The 24630-nt window shown below is 37.9% G+C and overlaps 1 protein-coding gene across 3 annotated transcripts; it reads left to right on the top strand.

Annotated features, from left to right (window-relative positions):
* Positions 1-5: 5 nt before the first annotated feature.
* Positions 6-24291, top strand: C29H11orf54 (chromosome 29 C11orf54 homolog). Of its 3 annotated transcripts, none has more exons than NM_001046315.2 (9): positions 6-32; positions 7864-7929; positions 9686-9784; positions 13514-13587; positions 13767-13868; positions 14856-15032; positions 16208-16357; positions 21885-22001; positions 22867-24291. In NM_001046315.2, exons 2-9 carry the CDS (start codon positions 7875-7877, stop codon positions 23038-23040), a joined length of 948 nt encoding a protein of 315 aa, NP_001039780.1. In that variant the 5' UTR covers positions 6-32; positions 7864-7874; the 3' UTR covers positions 23041-24291. The 3 variants fall into 3 exon arrangements, with proteins under 3 accessions (NP_001039780.1, XP_005226701.1, XP_005226700.1); XM_005226644.5 differs by having other exon boundaries at positions 7844-7929; XM_005226643.5 differs by having other exon boundaries at positions 6-73; positions 7844-7929.
* The last annotated feature ends 339 nt before the right edge of the window (positions 24292-24630 follow it).

Genomic DNA, 24630 nt, shown 5'->3' with positions numbered 1-24630 from the left:
GCCCTAATCCTGAAGAGGCGGAGTTGAATGAGGTAAGAGCAGGCGTCTGATGTAGGCTTCTCTAACAGACTAGGTAAGTGGAATAGCCTAGGACGTTTAGGCCAACGTTTCGGGAATAAATTGTGGGGTCAGGCGGGTGGAATGCACGTGAACTGCAAGGAAACAGGCACTCCGCCTGACTTGCTCCCAGTGGCCTCACCTCTGCTGAGGTTTCCTATAACTGTCCAGAGTCACTGCGGGTCTTGTGGGGGATGTGCGAGTGTGTGTCTCTGGCCAGGTGTGTTTTGTCGTGTTGTGTCCGCTTTTGCCTTCAGAAATCGCTTCTCCGTTAAATTGTGAGAGGATCGTACCTTGACCGTGACTCAAAATGTGTAACCTTTGTACTGGAAGCCTCTGTTACGCAAGCACTCCCAGCTCCCTGCTCCACCTTCGAACTCGTGTTGTTATCTACAGGAGTTGCTTAACAGATCACAGCAGACACCCGCGACGGATTTTTGTTGTTCGTTTTCTCAGTTCCCTAAATGGTTCAGTTCAGTCGCTCAGTCGTGTCCGACTCTTTGTGACCCCATGAACCGCAGCAGGCCAGGCCTCCCTGTCCATCACCAACTCCTGGAGTTCACCCAAACCTATGTCCATCGAGTTGGTGATGCCATCTGACCATCTCATCCTCTGTCGTCCTCTTCTCCTGCCTTCAATCTTTCCCAGCATCAGGGTCTTTTCAAATGAGTCAGCTCTTCGCATCAGGTGGCCAAAGTATGGGAGTTTCAGCTTCAGCATCAGTCCTTCCAATGAACACCCAAGACTGATCTCCTTTAGTATGGGCTGGTTGGATCTCCTTGCAGTCCAGGGGACTCTCAAGAGTCTTCTCCAACACCACAGTTCAAAAGCATCAATTCTTCAGCACTCAGCTTTCTTTATAGTCCAACTCTCACATCCGTACATGACCACTGGAAAAACCATAGCCTTCACTAGACGGACCTTTGTTGGCAAAGTAATGTCTCTGCTTTTGAATATGCTCTCTAGGTTGGTCATAACTTTCCTTCCAAGGAGTAAGCGTCTTTTAATTTCATGGCTGCAATCACCATCTGCAGAGATTTTGGAGCCCAGAAAAACAAAGTCAGCCACTGTTTCCACTGTTTCCTGAATGGTTACTGTGTTAAAAAGCTAAAAGTTTAAACTAGTTTAGTTTTGATGTTTTTTGTTTTTCCCAAAGTACTTACAAAAAGGAATGAGCTGAAAAAAAAAATTAAAAAAAAAAAAAAAGGAATGATTTGGCTTGATCTCTAGTCCAACTCTTTGCGAACCCACGGACTGTGTAGCACCAGGCTCCTCTGTCCGTGGGATTTTCCAGGCAAGAAAACTGGAGTGGGTTGCCATTTCCTCCTCCAGGGTATCTTCCTGACCCAGGAATCAAATCCTCAGCTTCTTGTATCATATAATAAAACCAGGAAAGCAGTTTAGTCTTATTTTGTGGATAGTATCATGTTAGGATTGAATTGATCTGAAAAGTAATCTAGCCTCTTTACTCAATTTTGCTCTAAATGTTGAACAATTCCAGGCACAGATAGTCAACTCTTGTAGGGTTTGTGAAGCACAGTAAGTTCCAGAACAGGGATTGCATGCCTTATCCCCTGCCATATTTCCAGAGTGCACTTGCCTCTGTAATTTGTGAAGCTCAGTACAAAATGAAAATGCAGTGTCCCTTGTTCAAAATTCAATGGGAGAGTGCCATTAAAGCTACTAAGATATAAGCTGTCTCATTTCTTCCGTAGTATCTCTTTCAACTTGTCATGATGTTTTAACTAATAGCATTAATTTGCTATTATTATCAAGGGCATTATTAATCATGCTATTTTATTGATTATTAATCACTATATTATTAATAATAGCATTAATTTGCTCTTTATTGTCAAGAGAAATTAAAAGGTTAATTCATTAGCACGAGATTTACCACTCTATATTGTGTAATACCAGTTTTAAATACAAACATAAGATTTAGCTTATATGCAGAATCACTGAAATTAGGCTTATGTATTTTGTTCTCACTCTAACACTGAACAAAACTAACACCCCTGTCTTTATTTCACTTCTTGATTTACTTCTTGATGCCTGCTCATTCTACCAACTCCATGGAATCCAGGGAATTTGATTCTCAGTGAACTCTCTTGGATTGTGGGTCCAACAGCATTTTACATTCACAGGACTTAAATGATTTATGTGAATGGGAAGCAAGGATTTGTTGCCAAAATCTTGACTCTCTGTGCACTGATGCCAAAGGACTTAAATGATTTATGTGAATGGGAAGCAAGAATTTGTTGCCAAAATCTTGACTCTCTGTGCATTGATGCCAACCAGAAACACGGAGACAGTTATGGCGAAGGAAATGGAGGCTTGCTTTCTTTGGCAGGCATAGAGGGAACACAGTAGGCTAGTGCCTCAAGACCTGTGATCCTCTCCCTGGGTATTAGGGAGAGGTTATGCAAGATCCCCTGGAGAAGGGAATGGCAACCCACTCCAGTATTCTTGCCTAGAGAATTCCATGGACAGAGGAGCTGAGTGGGCTACAGTCATGGGGTTGCAGTGAGTCTGATTGAGCGACTAACACACAATGTAGTCAAGTCAGGAGCATGTGACTTGTTATGTCATGGCAATAGCAGTCTTGCATTCTTCTGCAAAATTTCAAAAAGGGTGGGGTTCCTGACAAGATTAGGGTGTATGCAACTGAGAACCAACTCATCCAAATAAATATTTTAGAAAAAAATAAAAATGACATTTGCTTTCCATTTTAGAATAAATCTTTTAATTCTGTATGGTAGCCATTTATTTTAATTATTATCACCAAGTAAACTGCTCCTGGATACAGAGAGTTAAAGTTTTGGCTATCATCTGAGAGAGAGAGAGAGAGAGAGAGATATATATATATATATATATATTCATATTTAATAATGCTATATTTGCTAAATAAAGTTAAATTTAAATTAAAATATTTAAATGTCACTATATCTTGTTTCCAAGTATGTATAAGTATCTTAATGTGTATGTATAAATATTCTATATTGTGAAAGGAAACAATGTTAAAAAATAAATGATGGGCAAGAAAAAAAATTTTTTTTGCACTTTTAAAATTTTCTTATTTATTTATTTTTTAGTTTATTTTAATTGGAAGCTAATTAATTTACAGTGTTGTGGTAGTTTTTGCCACACAGTGACATGAATCAGCCATGGGTGTACATGTGTCCCTCATCCAGAACCCCCCTCCCACTTCCCTCCCCATCCCATCCCTCAGGGTTGTCCTAGTGCACCGGCTTTGAGTGCCCTATTTCATGCATGGAACTTGGACTGGTGATCTGTTTCACACATAATAATATACATGTTTCCGTGCTATTCTCTCAAATCATCCCACCCTTGCCTTCTCCCACAGAGTCCAAAAGTCTGTTCTTTATATCTGTGTCTCTTTTGCTGTCTCACATATAGGGTTGTTGTTACCATCTTTCTAAATTCCATATATATGCATTAATATACTGTTTTGGTGTTTTTCTTTCTGACTTACTTCATGTGTACCCCATTGTTCATTGCAGCACTGTTTATAATAGTTAAGACATAGAAGCAACCTAGATATCCATTGGCAGACGAATGGATAAGAAAGTTGTGGTACATATACACAATGGAATGTTACTTGGCTATTAAAAAGAACACATTTGTATCAATTCTACTGAGGTGGATGAAACTGGAGCCTATTACACAGAGAAAAATAATTTGCAAAACAAAAGAAAAACAAAATTTTTTTTTAATGTATGTAAGATGATGGGACTTCCCTGGAGGTATAGTGGTTAAGAGTCCATGCTTACCCTGTAGGGGGTTTGGGTTCTATCCCTGGTCAGGGAACTAAGATTCTGTGGCTTGTTCATGTGTGCTAAGTCACTTAAGTCATGTCTGACTCTTTGTGACCCCATGGACTATAGCCTTGCAGGCTCCTCTGTCCATGGAATTCTCCAGGCAAGAATACTGGAGTGGGTTGCCATGCACTTCTCCAGGTGATCTTCCCAACCCAGGGATTGAACCCATGTCTCTTGTGTCTCCTGCATTTATTGACAGGCAGGTTCTTTACCACTAGCACCACCTGGGAAGCCCTTGCATGAAGTGTATACAAGATTGTATGTACTTCTTTCTTTGTATGTATTTTCTGTCCATCTGAAATTATTTCAAAAGTTAAAATGGCTTATTCCTAAACAATTATAGTTTATTTCAATTTGAAAATATATTTTAGGGAATTCCCTGGAGGTCCACAGGCTTCCCAGGTGGCACTAGAGGTAAAGAATTCACCTGCCAATGCAGGAAACACCAGAGATTCAAGTTTGATCCCTGGTTCTGAAAGATTCCTCTGAAGGAGGAAATGGCAACCCACTCCAGTATTCTAGCCTGGAAAATTCCATGGACAGAAGAGCCTAGTGGGCTACAGTCCACAGGGTCACAAAAGAGTCAAACACGACTGAGCATGCATGCACCTAACCACCACCCTGGAGGTCCAGTGGTTAGGACTCCAAGCTTCACTTTCACTGCTGAGGGCTCAGGTTTGATGCCCTGGTCAGGGAACTAAGATTCTGCAAGTGGCATGTTGCTGCCAAAAAGAAAATATATTTGAAGTAATTAAAATATGATGATATAGGGTTTGGGGCCCAGTATCAAGAGTTTACATTTTATTTGGGAGACCAAATTATGCATATTAAGTAAATAAAGGGCTTCCCTGGTAACTCAGTAAAGAATCTGCCTACAGTGTGAGAGACCAGGTTCCTTCCCTGGGTCAGGAAGATCCCCTGAAGAAGGGGATCAACCCACTCCAGTATTCTTGCCTGGAGAATCCCATGGACAGAGGAACAGGGTAATAAATTTTGGTATTTAATCAAGTACTAAAGAAGTGTCAGGTCTTAAATATATGTTTGTGAAGGATGTGTTGTTTGAAACTATTGTCAAAATTAGAAATCCAGTTTCTAAGAAAATTATGAATCTTGAAAATTAAAAAAAAATTTGGAAGAGTATTTCAAATGTTGCCAAAGGACCACCTTTTACTTAGTAAGTAATGATATGTCTGGAGAAGGAAATGGCAACCCACTCCAGTATTCTTGCCTAGAGAATCCTGTGGACAGAGGAGCCTGGTGGGCTGCTGTCCATAGGGTCTCATAGAGTCAGACACGACTGAAGCGACTTAGCATGCATGCATGCATGCGTTGTAGAAGGAAATGGCAACCCACTAAAGTATTCTTGCCTGGAGAATCCCAGGGACGGAAGAGCCTGGTGGGCTGCCATCTATGGGGTCACACAGAGTCGGACACGACTGAAGCGACTTATCAGTAATGATATGTCAGACAGTATTCAGATTAATGAGGTATTCATTAACAATTTTAATGAGAAATCCAACAGTGTTCTTAGAAACACCCTTAAGAATTTTGTCTTTATTCCTTGCTGTGATTGGCCTAGAGTGGGATTTCTCCACCCACCTAGTATTACTTTTGTTTGTTTGTGCTTTTTGGCTCACATTTTATTTAACTCTGCTTGCTCACCTCATCACCTGTACACTTGAGGTAAGATACTAATCTCTGCATAAATGTCTAATTATTGTAAAATACTTAGCATATATTTTTAAAAAATCAAATTATACTTCATTAGTTATCAGAATAATTGAACATTAAAGCTGTTTACCAAAAAAAAAGTTTATTTGTAAATGAAATGATTCGAATGTCAAAAGCTAATCATTTGTAGAAATTGCCATTTTTCTTAGTAATTTAAATTTTCTCTTGTAAAAGTGATAGTGTAAGAAACTCATTTAATTTTTAGCCTAATTGTCAAATACAAAATAGAAAACACAAGTAAATGATCTATTATAGAAGTACCTGAACATCCTACAACCATCTCTTATTCTACAACCACTTAAACACTTACTCATAAACCTTAGCAACTACCTACCTTTGCTTCAGCATCTATCTTCCTTGAACCAACTGTTAGAAAGATGCATGTTCAGTCCAGGTACATGACTGGAGAAAAATGAATCATGTGCCCTCTTGATTTGGTATTCCTTTTGTCTATTTAAATGTCAGCTATTTAAGGTGTTAGTATTAAAAGAGGTTACTTGGACATTTCTCATTCCAGTTATTAAATACTAAAAGCTGTGGTTGCCTTTCTGTGAGGACAGACACCTAAATGCCCTTTTGCCTTCCTTATATAACTGAACTCTTTCATTTCCAGAGCTTTAGATGTTCATGCTTGGTGCAATGTGAACTCTTGCAATCATTAATCTACACTTGCTTTATTTTGTAAATCCTCATGAATTCTCACAACTCAGGTTGGGACTTCAACCCACTGTCTTTTGAGATCACACACTCAGGACTTAATGAAGCTCAAGTCTTTAGGTCTTATCTAAAGAAAGTACTCAGTGAGAGACAAAGTGATAGGAAGTAGATTTATTTACAGAGACATTTCAAAAATACACAGAAGAACTGCACAAAAAAGATCTTCATGACCCAGATAACCACAATGATGTGATCACTCACCTAAAGCCAGACATCCTGGAATGTGAAGTCAAGTGGGCCTTAGGAAGCATCACTGCAAACAAAGCTAGTGAAGATGATGGAATTCCAGTTGAACTATTTCAAATCCTAAAAGGCGATGCTGTGAAAGTGCTGCACTCAATATGCCAGCAAATTTGGAAAACTCAGCAGTGGCCACAGCACTGGAAAAGGTCAGTTTTCATTCCAATCCCAAAGAAAGGCAATGCCAAAGAATGTTCAAACTACTGCACAATTGCACTCATCTCATACTCTACGCTGGCAAAGTAACTCTCAAAATTCTCCAAGTGAGGCTTCAACAGTACATGAACCGTGAACTTCCAGATGTTCAAGCTGGATTTAGAAAACGCAGAGGAACCAGAGATCAAATTGCCAACATCCATTGGATCATTGAAAAAGCAAGAGTTTGAGAAAAACATCTAATTTTGCTTTATTGACTATGCCAAAGCCTTTGACTGTGGATCACAACAAACTGTAGAAAATTCTTCAAAAGATGGGAATATCAGACCACCTGACCTGCCTCTTGAGAAATCCGTATGCAGGTCAAGAAGCAACAGTTAGAACTGGACATGGAACAATAGACTGGTTCCAAATTGGGAAAGTAGTACATCAAGGCTGTTTACTGTCACCCTGCTATTTAACTCATATGCAGAATACATCATGCGAAATGCTGGGCTGGATGAAGGAGAAGCTGGAATCAAGATTGCTGGGAGAAATATCAATAACCTCAGATATGCAGATGACACCACCCTTATGGCAGAAAGCGAAGAAGAACTAAAGAGCCTTTTGATAAAAGTGAAAGAGGAGAGGAAAAAAGTTGGCTTAAAACTCAACATTCATTGATGGACAGGGAAGCCTGGCGTGCTCCAGTCCATGGGGTTGCAGAGTCAGACACGACTGAGCAACTGAACTGAACTAATTTCATAAACAGAATGCCATCTGTCTCAAAAAGCAAGATGGCCTTGGAAGAAAGATGGACAGTGTGGGCCAGCTCAGAAAGCTAGAGGTCCCAAAATGTAGGGTGGTTAGTTTTTATGGGCTGGGTAACTTCATAGGCTAACAAGTGGGAGGATTATTCCAACTATTTGGGGCAGAGATTTTCGGGAATTGGGCCACCACCCACTTTTTGGCCTTCTGTGGTTATGGTGCTTATGGGTGTGCCATTTAGATGCTAATGCTTTACAACTAATGCTCAAGGTCTACTGGAAGTTGAATCTTTTGCCATCTTGGACTTAGTTGGTTCAGACTAGTTTTTCCCCAATAGCTATGTTATTCTTTTAAAGGTTGTGCCTTGTCCCCTAAGGAAGAAAGAAGATGGCTTGTGCTGAATATTCTTTTCATGTGCCAAGTCTAGAGGAGCTTGTTGGAGGTAAATACTATATTGAGTCTTTTTTATTATCCTAAGGGAAAAAAATAAAAATAAAACATTCCAAGATAGGAGAGTCCAAATCTCTACCTCTCAAAAAAACCTAAATTCACCATTCAAATAGTCTTGATGAAATACTAACTTTACAGAATGAAAATGAATATGATAATCCAAGATTTAAATGTGTGTGGTGCCCAAAGAGTACACAGTTTTGCTTTATTAACTTTTTACCAGTTGCAGTACTCTTAAAATAATCTACTGTGATACATTAATCATGTTTCCAATCTACTACTTTTTCCCCCTCTCCTGATACGACAGACTGCCAGTGAACCTTGCTTAGGTTTTTCTGTGTATATTTTTAGGTATCTCACCTTATTTGAACAAGAATTTAAGGTAGTGTCACAGGATTAATTCGAGGGAAGGGATCTATTAATAGGTAAGAAAAAGAAAGTGAAGCCAGGAGAGAGAAGGAATATATATATATATATATATATATATAATTATGACAGATTCAAGGCAATGGCACCCCACTCCAGTACTCTTGCTTGGAAAATCCCCTGGGCAGAGGAGCCTGGTAGGCTGCAGTCCATGGGGTCACTAAGAGTTGGACACGACTGAGCGACTTCACTTTCATGCATTGGAGAAAGAAATGGCAACCCACACCAGTGTTCTTGCCTGGAGAATCCCAGGGATGGGGGAGCCTGGTGGCCTGCTGTCTATGGGGTCGCATAGAGTCGGACACTACTGAAGCGACTTAGCATAGCATGGCAAGTTGATATTGGGCAGAAACCAACACAACATTGTAAAGCAATTTTCTTCCAATTAAAAAATAGATCCAACATGCCTCAACCAAGACCTGTAGCAGTCAAATAAATAAATATTAAAAACAAAAAAGATTCTGGAGGGGTGCACAAATCCTTGTTCGGGGAACTAAGATCCCACATACCACCCAGCATGGCCAAATAATCAAGTTTAAAAAAAAAGGTATAAACTGTTTCCAGTATCCCAGAAGACTCCTCACACTTTCTTAGTCAATATCACTTTCCCAGGAAGTGACCATTGTTGTGACTTCTGTGACCTTAGATTAGTTGCCTTTGTTTGACATACAGATAAGTGAAGTCATATAGCACATACTTTCATGTCCTCTTTTGCTAAACATTTTGCCTGTAAACATTAATGAAGGTGTTGCATGTAATTGCTTACTTTCTAGCAGTTTAAATATTTACGTTTCAATTCCTGGAATCCTTTCCCTAAAAGAAAATGAGTGCAGTGTTTATCTTCAGGGGTTTATAATCACTATAGCTTACAGTGGTATTTATGGAAGTATTTATGTATATTAGTATGCATATCTTGTGATTAATTATGTGTCTAGTATCTAAATAAGTTCATTAACAAGATTGTTCCCCCCTCTTTTTGTTTGTTTATATGACTTTTTTTGGCAGCACAGCATGCGGGAGTACCTCCTTCAGTAGAAGCATGGGGTCCTAACTGCTGGCCCCCTAGGCTCCTTTTAAATTACTCAAGTTTAGGGACTTCCTGGCACTCCAGAGGGTAAGACTCCTTGCTTCCACTGCAGGTGGCAAAAATTCCATCCCTGTTCTGGGAACTAAGATCCCACATGCTGGGTGCTGCAGCCAGAAAAAAAAAAAAAAATTACACAAGTTTAGGTTGGAAATAGGACACACAAAACAATCAAGGGAAGACGATCTGTGATGGCAAATTTCTACCTAATGATAACCCTTTTTCTTGTCTTCATTAGTCTTGCAGAAGGGGCTAACGGATAACTTTGCTGAAGTCCAGGTCTCTGTAGTTGATTGCCCTGATTTAACTAAGGAGCCATTTACCTTTCCTATAAAAGGTAAGCAATCTTTGCAATTAGCTTTTCCTTTTCAGACCAAATCTTTTCCTGAAACCAAAATTATTTTTAAGGATTATCTTAAATTATCTCCAGATAAAGGATATTGCCCCAACTTTTAGATTAAATTGTGCTTCATTTCTGTGATTTCTAATATTCGTCAAATTTCATTTTATACCCTTGTAGGAAAATATGGTGTTTTATGTACTTTTGTAACTTTCATAGGTTATATAATAGCTATCCAGTAGGCTAGCATATGAATATCACATGAAAATTTTATTTTTAATTGTTCAAGTAACTGTTATGGAAACTTATTATAATTTTTATGTTTTATTTATTCAATATCAGAAGGGATCTTAAAAGCCTTGTATTTATTTGAATCATCTATTAAATATTTACATCCCTTTAACAAATTTGTCAACTGGTTACCAATGTTCAAAGTGAGGAGGGACATTAATATTGATACTGAAACAGACTCTGTGTAGCAGTGTCGAACTGACTCTCAGAGACAAAGAGTTTTCCGTGAAGTAGAAAAGAATAGCTTTATTACTTTGCCAGGCAAAAAGGGACATAGCAGACTAATGCTCTCAAAACTATGGGTCCCAAACTGAAGTGGGGGTTGTGGGGAGTCTTAGGGAGGGGTTAGTCATGGGGAGGGGTTTCTCATAAGGATCAGGGTGCTCTCAAGGCTTGCATTTGTTCAGTATAGAGATCGTCTCAGGTGGTCCTATGATCTGTGGTTCTCAAGGTTATTGAACTGTAACTTTCTCTTTGGAATGAAGAATGTTTCATCAAGTAGTTAACATCTTCCATTTGACGGGGGTTTTAGTTCTGCAGAAGAGCTCAAGAATACTGTTCTGTATGTCCTTACTGGAAGGACCCATTCGAAAAGACCCTGATGCTGGGAAAGATTGAAGGCGGGAGGAGAAGGGGATGACAGAGGATGAGATGGTTGGATGGCATCACTGACTCAATGGACATGAGTTTGAGTAAGTTCCGGGAGTTGGTGATGGACAGGAAGACCTGGCGTGCTGCAGTCCAAGGGGTCACAAAGAGTCAAACACGACTGAGCGACTGAACTGAACTGGTATCACTTAAGGAAAAACCTGCCCCAAGGCTACACTATTTATTTTGGCTACTCTTGGCCTTAGTTGTGGCTCGTGGGATCATCACCATGGCGTGAGGACTCTTGGTTGTGGAATACATACAGATCCCCGACCATGGATTGAACCTGGGTCCCGTGCATTGGGAATGTGGAGTCTTCACCACTGGACCACAAGGGAAGTCCCCTTAAAATATAACTTTAGCTAAAGCCCTCCACCCCCACAAAAAAAAGATTTTTAAAGGGCTAAGTCATTATAGACTAATATAGAAACTTCATCCAATCCAGACACTGGCCCCAGTTCTAGCCCTTGCCTTACCATCAACTCCATTGCCTTTATGTTACTAACTATATCAAGTCACACTTGGTTATGACAGTATTAGAAACACAAGTGGGGAACTCCTCAGCAATTCAGTGGTTAGGACTCCTAGTCAGGGAACTCAGATACCATAAGGCAAGTGGCCCAGCCAGAAAAACAACAAAAAAGAAAAAAAACACAGGTAGGACAGGGGTCCTAGCTACTTTTAGGTTGGCCAAAAGATTCGTTTGTTTTTTTCCTTAAGATGGCTCTAATAGCACTTAGTTGCATTTAGCTTCATTCAGACAGTTTTGTTAGATTATATTGTGACAGCTGTCATATCAGCATACATTTTTAAAAAACTTATCAAAATGGATAAGTTTTGTGTAACCATTTTAGTATTGAAGATAGAAGAAAAAAAGCAACATTTTCAGCATATTATGCTTTATTACTTGAAGAAAGGTAAAAACACAACTGAAACCCCAAAAAAGATTTGTGCAATGTATGGAAAAGGTGCTGTGACTGAAAAAATGTGTCTGAAGTGGTTTGTGAAGTTTTCTGCTGAAGATACACTGGATGATGCTCCATGGTCAAGTAGACCAGTTGAAATTGATAGTTATCAAATTGAGACATTAATTGAGAATAATCGACTTATACCATGCAAGAGATTGCTGACACACTCAAAATATCCAGTGCTGAAAATCATTTGCAGCAGCTTGGTTATATTCATTGCTTTGACATTTGGGTTCCACATAAGTTAAGCAGAGAAAACCTTCTTGACTATATTACCACATGCGATTTTCTACTTAAATGACATGAAAACATTCTTTAAAAAAAAAAATTGTGATGGGCGATGAAAAGTGAATACTGTACAATAATGTGGAATGGAAGAGATTGTGGAGTAAGTGAAATGAACCACCGCCAACCACACCAAAGGCTGGTCTTCATCCAAAGAAGGTGATGTTGTGAAAATGGAGAGATTTGGAAGGGAGTCCATTCTACTATGAGCACCTTCTGGAAAATCAAACAAGTTAATTCCAAAAAGTACTGTTCCCAATTAGAACAACTGAAAGCAGCACTTAACAAAAAGTGTCCAGAATTAGTCAACAGAAAATGCATAATCCTCCATAATGCAAGGCCACATGTTTCTTTGATGACCAGGCAAAATCTGTTATAGCTTGACTGGGAAATTCTAATTCATCTGCCATATTCACCAGACATTGTACCTTTGGATGTCCATTTATTTCGGTCTTTACAAGATTTTCTTCATGGAAAGAATTTCAGTTCCCTAAAAGACTGTTAAAGGCACTGAGAACAGTTCTTTGCTCAAAAAGGTAGAAAGTGTTGGGAAGATGGAATTATGAAGTTACCTGAAAAATGGCAGAAGGCAGTGGAACAAAATAGTGAATACTTTGTTCAACGAAAAATGTGTGTTTTATTTTTACTTTAAAAACTGAAGGAAATTTTTGGCCAACACAATACAGATTCTGACCCCTGCTATTTGTAAAATGATGAGAATGGAAAACTTATATACTCTTTTTTTAAAAAACATTGAAGTATAGTTGATTTACAATGTTGTGACAATCTCTGCTGTACAGCAGAGTGATCAGTTATACACATATATACCTTCTTTTTTTATATTTTCCATTATGGTTTATCACAGGATATAGAGTAAAATGTGTATACTCTCTTAAAAATACTTATTTATTGATTCATTTATTTCTCTGCACCTGGTCTTAGTTGTGGCATGCAGAATCTTTAGTTGCAGCATATGGGATCTAGTTCCCTGACCAAGGATTGAACTCAGGCCCCTTGCATTGGGAGCTCAGAATCTTAGCCACTGGATCACCAGGGAAGCCCCAAAAGTTATTGTTGTTCAGTCGCTCAGTTGTATCCGACTCTTGGCAATCCTATGGACCTTATACAGCATGCCAGGCTTCCTTGTCCATCACTATCTCCCGGAGTTGACTCAGACTCATGTCCATTGAGTTGGTGATGCCATCCAACCATCTCACCCTCTGTCGTCCCCTTCTCCTGCCCTCAATCTTTCCCAGCATCAGGGTCTTTTCCATTGAATTGGGTCTTCACATCAACTGGCCAAAGTATTGGAGCTTCAGCATCAGTCCTTCCAATGAATATTAAGGGTTGATTTCCTTTAGGATTGACTACTTTGATCTCCTTGCTGTCCAAGGGACTCTCAGGAGTCTTCTCCAGCACTATACTTTGAAAGTGTCAATTCTTCTAAAAGATATATACTCTTAATAAGTGTCTTCTGGTATTCTATACTTAGATGTAGATGTTCACCTATTTTTAAGGTGTATTTTCTTTTTAGGCATCTGTGGAAAAACTAGAATTGCAGAAGTAGGAGGTGTGCCTTACTTACTGCCTCTTGTAAATGAAAAAAAAGTAAGTGTATTTTTACTTTTCACATTCACATGAAGATTATGGAAATTGATTCCTATTTTTATTCTTAGAAGATCCACTGACCAATGTGACAGGCAAATGTTAATGGACTCAATAACAAAAAGTAAACCTGGGAATTTATGTAAGTCAGTTTTAAATAATATGCTTTTTCTCTTACTTAGGTTTATGATTTAAATAAGATTGCAAAAGACATCCAGCTTCCTGGAGCTTTTGTTCTTGGAGCAGGAGCAGGCCCATTTCAGACTCTTGGATTCAATTCTGAGGTCAGCATATTATCATATGTTATATATAATATGTAATATATATTATATATTAATATAATTATTTTAATTTATTGATTTGAGACTTAGTTTGCCTTTTTCCTTTTACTGCCTTATCAGAAATCCTGTCATCTGAATGAATTGTAAGTGGTTGATATCATACGTCTCTGCAGATTTGATACTGACTTAAAGTATAGAACATGCTCCAGTTAGTCGAACTGAAATGGAGCACTAATCTCTAATTTATATTTTCTTAAGACATACATTCAGTCATAGATGAGTCTATCAAAGGTCCTGCTGTGGTTTGTCGAGGACTCTGGACTGTTAAAGATTTTGGTCCATACACATCAGAGGATTCCTAGCTATTCTGACCTTGGCTAGTTCAAAGACAGCTAGCTTTCAATCAGAAGATGCATGAAATGTTTAATGATCTAGTCAACTCCCTCTTTCAGACTAATAGTAGGGATCTAGCCCAGTAGTATGATTATTATTTATGAAAGGTAATATCCATCAGTGTGTATGTCAATACATTTCCAACATAAAAATGTCAGTGCTTCTTCACATCTCATGAACAGAAAGTGAATAACCTCCTCAGTTTGCATATTCTCTCTCACTGCCTCTTACAGCTGTGACCGTTAGTCAATAATCATACAAGCCCTTTTACAGAAACATTAATATAAATTGCCTAGTGTTCAAGATAGAAAAAGTTAAAAATTTAAAATGGGAAAATTTAAAGCAAATGTCACAATCTCATAGAAACACCATAATACTGTAAACATTTTATAAAATGTTTTTTCCAGCTTTTTGAGATTTGTAAATCTTTAACATTTTAATCTAACATTAAATATTCTATTTTCATGTTTTATTATTAGATCTTGAAATAAAATGTCTTACAGTCTAGGGCAAAATATTTTGTCACATTTTCAAGGTATTCTGTTTTGCATAGAGATTCTAGGATTGACTAAGTACCTTATTTACTTTTCTTTTCAGTTTATGCTACTTGTTCAAACAGAAAGTGAACACAGACCTCCTGTGAATGGAAGTTACTTTGCTCGGGTTAACCCTGCAGATGGAGGGTGTCTACTAGAGAAATACAGTGAGAAATATCATGATTTTGGGTGTGCATTACTGGCTAATCTTTTTGCCAGTGAAGGCCAACCTGGGAAGGTGATTTTGTTCATAAAAATGCAGTATTCTCCAAAATTTCTCAGAGAGCTAAAAATCTGAGTGCTTATTGCTACTGTAATTTTCTTAAGAAAATCCAAAGCTACCCAAGTCAAAGCTCTTTAAATAATCCAGTTATGAAAGATTCAGAAAGTACTGCAGGCAGAGTGAAAGTATCATTTAAAACTAAGGTTAAGAATAATACTAGTAAACAATAGCCTTTTTCCAAGGAACTAAAAGGTAATAGGATATTCTTGAGTTAGTCAAATAGATGAACCATGCAGCTGAAGTAGATAATGTCTACCTACAGTTAGTACATATATAACTTGCTCATTCCTGACTGATCAGACATTGATTGAGATAGCTATAAATAATGGGATTATATTATAGATTGTAGAAATTATAGAAAGAAGAGAGAAGGAGAATTAATGCCCCACTTCATATTTATTTCCTGTTAGTACCAAAAAAAAAAGATGATTTCATATTCCAAAATTGTAATGATGGTCACACAACTCTATAAATATACTGAAAGCCATTGAATTGTTTACTTTAAATAGATGGATTGTATGGTATGTGAATTGTATCCCCAGTAAAGCTGGTTTTTTTTAAGGTGATTTCAGTTTTAGCAGTAGTGAGAACTCTCAGATTTTATACAAAAATAACTACTTCAGCCACTTTGAGAAATGAGGTGGTGAAGCAAAAATACCTACTAAAGTGGGAGTAATAGAAGTCCAGAATTTTAAAGGAAATGAGAAAATATAGTCATTTCTCCTCTCTAGTTATCAGAAATTAATCCCTTAAATCAAAGAATTCTCAATCTTATACCATATTGACATATAGTAAGAATCTCAAGAGTTCAGTGTTGAATTTAGCTATAAATTTATAAAATTAAGCTATAACTCTCTTTCTCAGTCCAAGAAAGCATGAATAAGACATTATTAGAGTAAATGATGTATCTTATATATATTTATATATATATATATATGTATAATTAAGACTTAGAAAAAAAAAAAAAAGACTTAGAGGACTGAGACACTTCTGCTAATATCTGGGTGCTCAAAACAAACAATTGAATATTTGCTTGATGGCACTGAATTATATAATGTTTCACTTTGGTAGTTATTTGCATAATATTTTGCAGCTTAGAACAATGGTATGTACATTTATGTTCTCTCTAGGTCATTGAGGTGAAAGTCAAAAGAAGAACTGGAAAACTTAACTTTGTGACATGTATGAGGCAGACTCTTGAAAAACATTATGGAGATAAGCCTGTAGGAATGGGAGGTGCTTTCATAATTCAGAAGGGAAAAGTGAAGACTCATATTATGGTAAAGGCCTCTTCACATGTGTGTGTGTGTGTGTGTGTGCGCATGTGCTTAAGATTGTAGGAGATTTTAATATACATTGAGAATTTAACCTTTAAAGACGTTCTGAACAAATCCTTTTACTATGATCGTATTACCTTAAAATTTAAATGACAAAGAATACCGTAAAGCATGTTATATGATAAGGTCCTGCTAGAGTGCTTTCTTCATGTTAATAATAATAGAACTTTCTTCTTAGTTAGTTTCAAAGATCAAGATAGCTCTGAGTATAAGCCTTGAAAGTGCAAGTGAAAGTTGATCAGTTGTGTCTGACTCTTTGCGACCCCATGGATTATACAGTTCAGTCCATGGAATTCTCTAGGCCAGAATACTGGAGAGGGTAGCCTTTCCCTTCTCCAGGGGATCTTCCAAACCCAGGGATTGAACCCAGGTCTCCTGCATTGCAGGTGGATTCTTCACTAGCTGAGCCACAAGGGAAGCCCAAGAATACTGGAGTGGGTAGCCTTTCCCTTCTCCAGGAGATTTTCCCAACCCAGGAATCAGACCGGGGTCTCCTGCATTGCAGGCGGATTCTTTACCAACTGAGTTATCAGGGAAGCCCAAAGTTAATTTGGAGTCAGGCTCTCCTGCCCTGACGGCACCCCAGCCTTAGAAACTGATCATTTCCATTGCCAGAATCCCAACCTCAGTATATTGAGTTTACTGTTAAGGTGGTTGTCAAAAAAAAGATGGTTGTGGTTTAGGGAAAAAATTCATTATGAAAATTATAATCTTATATGATACTGTGAAAGTGCTGCAGGTCAGCAAATTTGGAAGACTCAGCAGTGGCCACAGGATTGGAAAAGGTCATGTTTCATTCCAATCCCAAAGAAAGGCAATGCCAAAGAATGCTCAAACTACTGCACAATTGCACTCATCTGACACGCTAGCAAAGTAATGCTCAAAATTCTCCAAGCCAGGCTTTGACAGTACATGAACCGTGAACTTCAAATTTCAAGCTGGATTTAGAAAAGGCAGAGGAACCAGAGATCAAATTGCCAACATCTGTTGGATCATCGAAAAAGCAAGAGAGTTCCAGAAAAACATCTATTTCTGCTTTGTTGACTATGCCAAAGCCTTTGACTGTGTGGACCAGAACAATCTGTGGAAAATTCTTAAAAAGATGGGAATACCTGACCACTTGACCTGCCTCTTGAGAAATCTCTATGCAGGTCAGGAAGCAACAATTAGAACTGGACATGGAACAACAAATTGGTTCCAAATCGAGAAAGGACTATGTCAAGGCTGTATATTGTCACCCTGCTTATTTGACTTATATGCAGAGTACATCATGACAAATGCTGGGCTGGATGAAGCACAAGCTGGAATCAAGATTTCTGGGAGAAATATCAATAACCTCAGATATGCGGATGATACCACCTTTATGGCAGAAAGTGAAGAACTAAAGAGCCTCTTGATGAAAGTTAAAGAGGAGAGTGAAAAAGTTGGCTTGAAGCTCAACATTCAGAAAATGAAGATCATGGCATCTGGTCCCATCACTTCATGGCAAATAGATGGGGAAACAGTGGAAACAGTGAGAGACTACTTGTTTGGGCTCCAAAATCACTGCAGATGGTGACTGCAGCCATGAAATTAAAAGATGCTTGCTCCTTGGAAGAAAAGTTATGACCAACCTAGACAGCATATTAAAAAGCAGAGACATTATTTTGCCAGCAAAGGTCCGTCTAGTCAAAGCTACGGTTTTTTGAGTAGTCTTGTATGGATGGGAGAGTTGGACTATAAAGAAAGCTGAGTGCCGAAGAATTGATGCTTTTAAACTGTGGTGTTGGAAAAGACTCTTGAGAGTCCCCTGGACTGCAAGGAGATCCAAGCAGTCCATCCTAAAGGAAATCAGTCCCTGAATATTCATTGGAAGGACTGATGCTGAAGCTGAAGCTCCAGGTGGCTGAAGGCCACCTGATGCAAAGAACTAACTCATTAGAAAAGACCCTGATGCTGGGAAAGATTGAAGGCAGGAGGAGAAGGGGATAACAGAGGATGAGATGGTTGGATGGCATCACTGACTCAATGGACATGAGATTGAGTAAACTCTGGAAGTTGGTGATGGACAGAGAGGCCTGTTGTGCTATAGACCATGGGGTCGCAAAGAGTCGGACACAACTGAGTGACTAAACTGAATTGAACTGGACTAACTGTAAAAAAAAAAAAAAAAAAAGAATATATTTATAAGATATTAATGATGGACAAACCAGGTCATCTAGGATTTCACAAATAATTTTTGGGACTTCCCTGGTGGTCCAGTGGTTAAGTATACACCCGCCATTTCAGGGGACACAAGTTTGATCCCTGGTCCTGGAAGATGCCACAGGGCAGCTAAGTCCACGAGCCACAACTACTGAGCCCACACACTCTAGAGCCCATGCTCTGCTACAAGAGAAGCCATTGCAAATGAGAGGCCCACGTACCACAGCTGGAGAGTGGCCCTTGCTTTCAGCAACTAGAGAAAGCCCTCATGTAGCAACAAAGACCCAACAAGCCAAAAATAAAATAAACAAAAAAATTATTTAAAAAAATAATAATTTTTGGTAGGTGAGTGAATGAAGTGTCATTGTTCATTCCCAAGTCATTTCAGACTCTTTGTGATCCCATGGACTGCAGGACGCTAGGCTCCTCTGTCCTCTATTTCCCAGAGTTTGCTCAAATTCATGTCCATTGAGTCAATGATGAACAAAATGTAAAAGTGTTACACTTTAATGTTGTTTTGTTTTAACAATGAAGCTGTCACAAAATATATTGTTTTAAAATTTTTAGTCTGATAATTTTAAATGGCAAACCAGCTGATCTCACATATAAATACATATTATGAAACTACTTAATTACTTTTCCAAATTATTTACAACAAAATTAAAGGTCAATCCATTTGTAAATACCAAATGATTATAGGATTTTTAAAAAATCAAATAAATAATACTTCATTACAAACTGTAGTTAACATGATGTACATTAGATCTTTAAACTTATTCATCTTACAACTGAATTTTGTACCCTTTGATCAGCATCTCCTCATTTCACTCCCATCCTGCCTCAGCCTCTGACAACCACCACTCTACTGTTTCTCTAAACTGGACTTTTTTAGATTCCACATACAAGTGATATCACCCAATATTTGTCTGCGACTGGCTTATTTCACTCAGTATAGTATCTTCCAAGTTCATCTACATTGTTACAAATGGTGGGATTTCCTGCTTTTTAAAGCCTGAATGATATTTCATATATATGTATATCGCAACTAGAAAGATAGGTAATAATTTCTTTGTCCCTTCATCCATTATTGTTGTTATTGTTTAGTTGCTAAGTGTCTGACTCTTTGGCACCCCATGGACTGCAGCATACCAGGCTCCTCTGTCCTCCACTGTCTCCCAGAATTTGCTCCAATTCATGTCCATTGAGTTGGTGATGCCATCCAACCATCTCAGTATCTGTCGCCCCCTTCTCCTCCTTCCCTCAGTCTTTCCCAGCATCAGGGTCTTTTCCAATGAGTTGTCTCTTCGTACGAGGTAGCCAAAGTATTGGAGCTTCAGCTTCAGCGTCAGTCCTTCCAATGAATATTCAGGGTTGATTTCCTTTAGGATTGACTGATTTGATCTCCTTGCAGTCCAAGGGACTCTCAAGAGTCTTCTCCAACACCACAGTTCAAAAGCATTGATTCTTCAGTGTTCAGCCTTCTTTATGGTCCAATTCTCACATCCATAGATGACTACTGGAAAAACCATAGCTTTGGCTATATGGATTTTTGTCGGCAAGGTACTATCTCTGCTTTTTAATGCGCTGTCTAGGTTGGTCATAGCTTTTCTTTCAAGGAGCAAGCGTCTTTTAATTTCCTGGCTGTTTTCATCCATTGACAGACACTTAGGTTGTGTTTCCCAGTCTTGGCTATCATGAATACTGCTGCAGTGAACATAGGAGTCCAGATATCTCTTCAAGATGGTGATTTCATTTACTTTGGATATATACCTAGAAGTAGAATTGCTAGATCATATGGTAGTTTTATTTTTAATTTTTTGAGGAACTTCCATAATGGTTGTACCAGTTTACATTCCCACTAGCAGTGTACAAGGGTTGTCTTTTCTCTACATCCTCACCAACACTTTATCTCTTGTCTTTTTGGTAACAGCCATCTTCACTAAAATGAGCTGATGTCTCATGGTTTTGATTTGCATTTACCAAATGAATAGTGATATTGAGTGCTTCTTCATATACGTGTTGCCCATTTGTATGTCTTCTTTGGAAAAAATGTCTAATTCAGTTCTTTGATCATTAAAAAATTTTTTTTTGCTCATGAATTCCTTATGTATTTTAGGTATTAACCCCTTATCAGATATATGGTTTGCAGATATTTTCTCCCATTCCATAGGTTGCCTTTTCATTTTGTTGACTTTTCTTTTCTTTGCTGTACAAAAGCTTTTTAGCTTAATGTAATCCCACTTGTTTTCCTTTTGTTACCTGTACTTTTGATGCCAAGTCTAAAAAGTCAAGTCCAATGTCTTAAAACTTTCTCCTGATGTTTTCTTCTAAAAGTCTTTATAGCTTTAGCTCTTATATTTAGGTGTTTTATCCATTTTTAGCTTTTGTATCTGGTATGAAGTAAGGGTCTAACTTCATTTTTTTGCATATGGACATCAGTTTTCCAAGTTTTGTTTGTTAAAAAGATAGTCCTTTCCCATTGAATGGTCATGGCATCCTTGTCAGAATATATGCAAGGATGTACTTCTGGGATCTCTTCTGTTCCATTGATCTGTATACCTGTCTTTATGCTAGTATCACACTGTTTTGATTACTACAGCTTTGTAGTAAGCTTGATATCAGGAAGTGTGAGACTTCCAACTTTCTTCTTTTTCAAGATTGTTTTGACGATTTGGGGCCCCTTGAGATTCCATATGAATTTTCGATGAATTTTTCTGTTTCTGCAAAAACACCATTGGGATTTTGATAGGAATTGCAGTGAATCTGTAGATCATATTTGATAGTACTGACATGTCAACAATATTAAATTGTCCAATCCATGAGCACAAGATGCCTTTCCATTTATTAGAGTCTTTTAAAATTCATTTCAGCAATGCTTTGCACTTTTCAATGTACAAGTCTTTAGCCTCCTTAAGTGTATTCCTCCTCAATACTTTATTCTTTTTGATGCTTCTACTCCACTTTCAATGCCTTGCTTTTTTTTTTCCATCTAGCAATAGCAATAATAACATTTAAAACTGGGATGAGGATATGCTCATATGAAAGCTGATAAGCTATGAAAAATAAAAATACAGCAATAGACTCCTTTATTTATTCAGTCGTATCTTTCAGTGTGTACACACTGGTTGGCGGTCCTTTTGAAAACTAGGGTATATGAATCTCCTGGTGCCAAAAATAGCAGTAGAATGTATAAGAAAGCTTAAAGCTTTTAACAATGAAATTATATGTAAATTTTTAGCTCAGAAATATTCAGTATGTTTACATGTTTAATGTCCTCTTACTGTAGCCTGCAGAATTTTCTTCCTGTCCATTGAACTCTGACGAAGACGTGAATAAATGGTTGCATTTTTATGAGATGAAGGCTCCTTTGGTTTGTCTGCCAGTTTTTGTCTCCAGAGACCCCGTAAGTCTATGTCTGTCTTTTACATTGAAAGATATTACAGTGGTAATGCTTGATTTTTAGAATATTCGTTTAGAATAATTAAGCACTTTTTGTTCTTAATTAAGAACTGGGATAGTTTCTAGAATTACCTTGAAAGGTAAGGAAGCAAGTAGCTGACTACTTAAGATCTAGGCAAAGTAGATTTTACCTTTGGAGAATTGAAGGCACCAAACATTTTAAATAGCATCCAAAGTTATGTTATTAAACAGTAGAATCAGGACAGGATTCAGATCTATTTGCTGTTCTTCATACTATTCATCATATTCTAGTTTTCTACCCTTGAAAAATAATAATATAGACTAATTCAAACCAAATATCTACCACTGTACTGACTAGTTATATCTTTTGATCTAGTGATTACATGTTTAGGAATTAATCATTAAATATATGCTTACATGATAAAATGATTAGTGAAAAGGGTTATTCATGACATCATTGTTGTAATAGCAGAAGAGCTGGAAATAATCTAAATCACATTTGGAAAGAATTAGGAAGCTCTCATGATCTGAAAGCTATATTGTAATTTAAGAAAAACAACATACAGCATAGTAGTTGCAGAATACTAGATATGAGTAATTAAAAAAATAGATCTTTCTGGAAGGATATAGGAGATACTGCTTACTGTGGCTGCCTTTAAGGAAAGGAGTGGTAATGGCAGGAGTTGGAAAGATGAATTTTACTGAATATAAACTTTTGCACCCTCTGAATTTTGATTCATGTGTCTGTATTACCTATCCCAAAAAATTACTGTAGCCTAAATTTAAAAGGTCTCCTATCCCCTAAGTTCTAATTGGAAGACTAACAGATGGCTCCTCTGTCATTCTAGGGGTTTGATTTGCGGTTGGAGCACACTCATTGTTTCAGTCATCATGGAGAAGGTGGACACTACCATTATGACACCACCCCAGATATAGTGGAGTACCTCGGATACTTCTTACCTGCCGAGTTTCTCTATCGCATTGATCAACCAAAAGAGACCCATTCATTTGGGCGAGATTAAATCATCTGGTACTTGTTTAGAAAAAGTAATAATTAACTAAGGTTAATTGATTGATTAACTCATTAATTGATACTAATATAAAGTCTAATAGAAATGATCTCACTACTTAAGCCCTATTTTTGGGGGCCTTTAAAATGAAAGTTATGTTAACATTGGGTTCTGTGTTATTTCACAGATCTATCTGAAAGGGACTATTGGGAACACAATACACATGATGGAGATGTTCTTCATTATTTTTAATCTAAAAATCATTCTTATGTTTATAATTAAGTATAAACATGATTAAGAATTAAGTGATTATTCCTACTGCTAAGTCGCTTCAGTCGTGTCCGACTCTGTGTGACCCCATAGACGGCAGCCCACCAGGCTTCCCCATCCCTGGGATTCTCCTGGCAAGAACACTGGAGTGGGTTGCCATTTCCTTCTCCAATGCAGGAAAGTGAAAAGTGAAAGTGAAGTTGCTCAGTCGTGTCCAACTCCTAGCAACCCCATGGACTGCAGGCTACCAGGCTCCCCTGTCCATGGGATTTTCCAGGCAAGAGTACTGGAGTGGGGTGCCATTGCCTTCTCCTAGCTAATGGTAATTTACATTTGTATAACATTACTCAATTTTTAGTCTCACAACTGCCAAGTGGATGTTTCTGGGTATTAGAAAGATCAGTGTTGGAATATTGATTATTGCTAAATCTTTCTACTGAATTTTTAAAATCCATTTTAGAAGTCAGAGTACACTTTTTTTTCATGGAATAGGTGGTCAGAGGGAGCACCTTTACTTCTTTTGGTGAAGTTGAACCATAATTAGAAGTTTGCAGTTTGCCTTTCACAAATGTCAGTTGGAAGCCGTTTGTATCTTGTTGGTTATTTGCAAGAAGAGAAGGGGAAAAAAAAGTATCAAAATATGACTTTGAAGTGTATATAATTTATAAGTGAGGCTGTTGCTATAAAGTGAGGCTGTTACTGTCCTTTGTGAAATATAAAATCATACTTTACCAGTTATAATGGTTGAGATTTTCCTCAGTGTTTTTCTATAATAATCATTTACCAAAAACAACTCTCTAATCTTACAATACCAACACTACAGATTTAGGGGCTTTTTAGTACTAAGCATATAATAAATCATCAGGAAATATGTTTTGATTGTCTTTGGATGTTAACTATAATGTGTCCTATGAGTATAAATCCCTAAATATTACTTTTAAGTAAACACTAGTCTGTAACAAAAAAATGAATAAAAATGTTATATTCATAATATGATACTGTGTTTCTATTTTTTAATTTTTATTTGTGTATTTGGCTGTGTTGTCTTAGTTGAGGCACTGGAGATCAATCTTCATTGTGGCATGGCAGATCTTTGGTTGCAGCATGAGAACTCTGGGCTGTGGCATATGGAATATGGTTCCTCCACTAGGGATCCAACCCAGGCCCCCTGCACTGGGAGCCTGGAATCTTAGCCAATGCACCACCAGAGACTCCTTGTGTTTCATATTAATATCTTCAGTTCAGTTGCTCAGTCATGTCCGACTCTTTGTGACCCTATGAATCGCAGCACGTCAGGCCTCCCTGTCCATCACCAACTCCTGGAGTCTACTC

This window comes from Bos taurus, chromosome 29, assembly GCF_002263795.3.
Source record: "Bos taurus isolate L1 Dominette 01449 registration number 42190680 breed Hereford chromosome 29, ARS-UCD2.0, whole genome shotgun sequence".
Classification (NCBI taxonomy): domain Eukaryota; kingdom Metazoa; phylum Chordata; class Mammalia; order Artiodactyla; family Bovidae; genus Bos; species Bos taurus.
This window is presented reverse-complemented; position numbering and strand designations above follow the sequence as displayed.

Bases quoted from the DNA above. Each gene is read 5' to 3' on its own strand.
- C29H11orf54 (NM_001046315.2), top strand. From the start codon at position 7,875: ATGGCTTGTGCTGAATATTCTTTTCATGTGCCAAGTCTAGAGGAGCTT. The intron at 16,358-21,884 runs GTAAAGGCCTCT...CTCTTACTGTAG, and splicing joins AAGTGAAGACTCATATTATG to CCTGCAGAATTTTCTTCCTG. The intron at 22,002-22,866 runs GTAAGTCTATGT...CTGTCATTCTAG, and splicing joins TTTTTGTCTCCAGAGACCCC to GGGTTTGATTTGCGGTTGGA.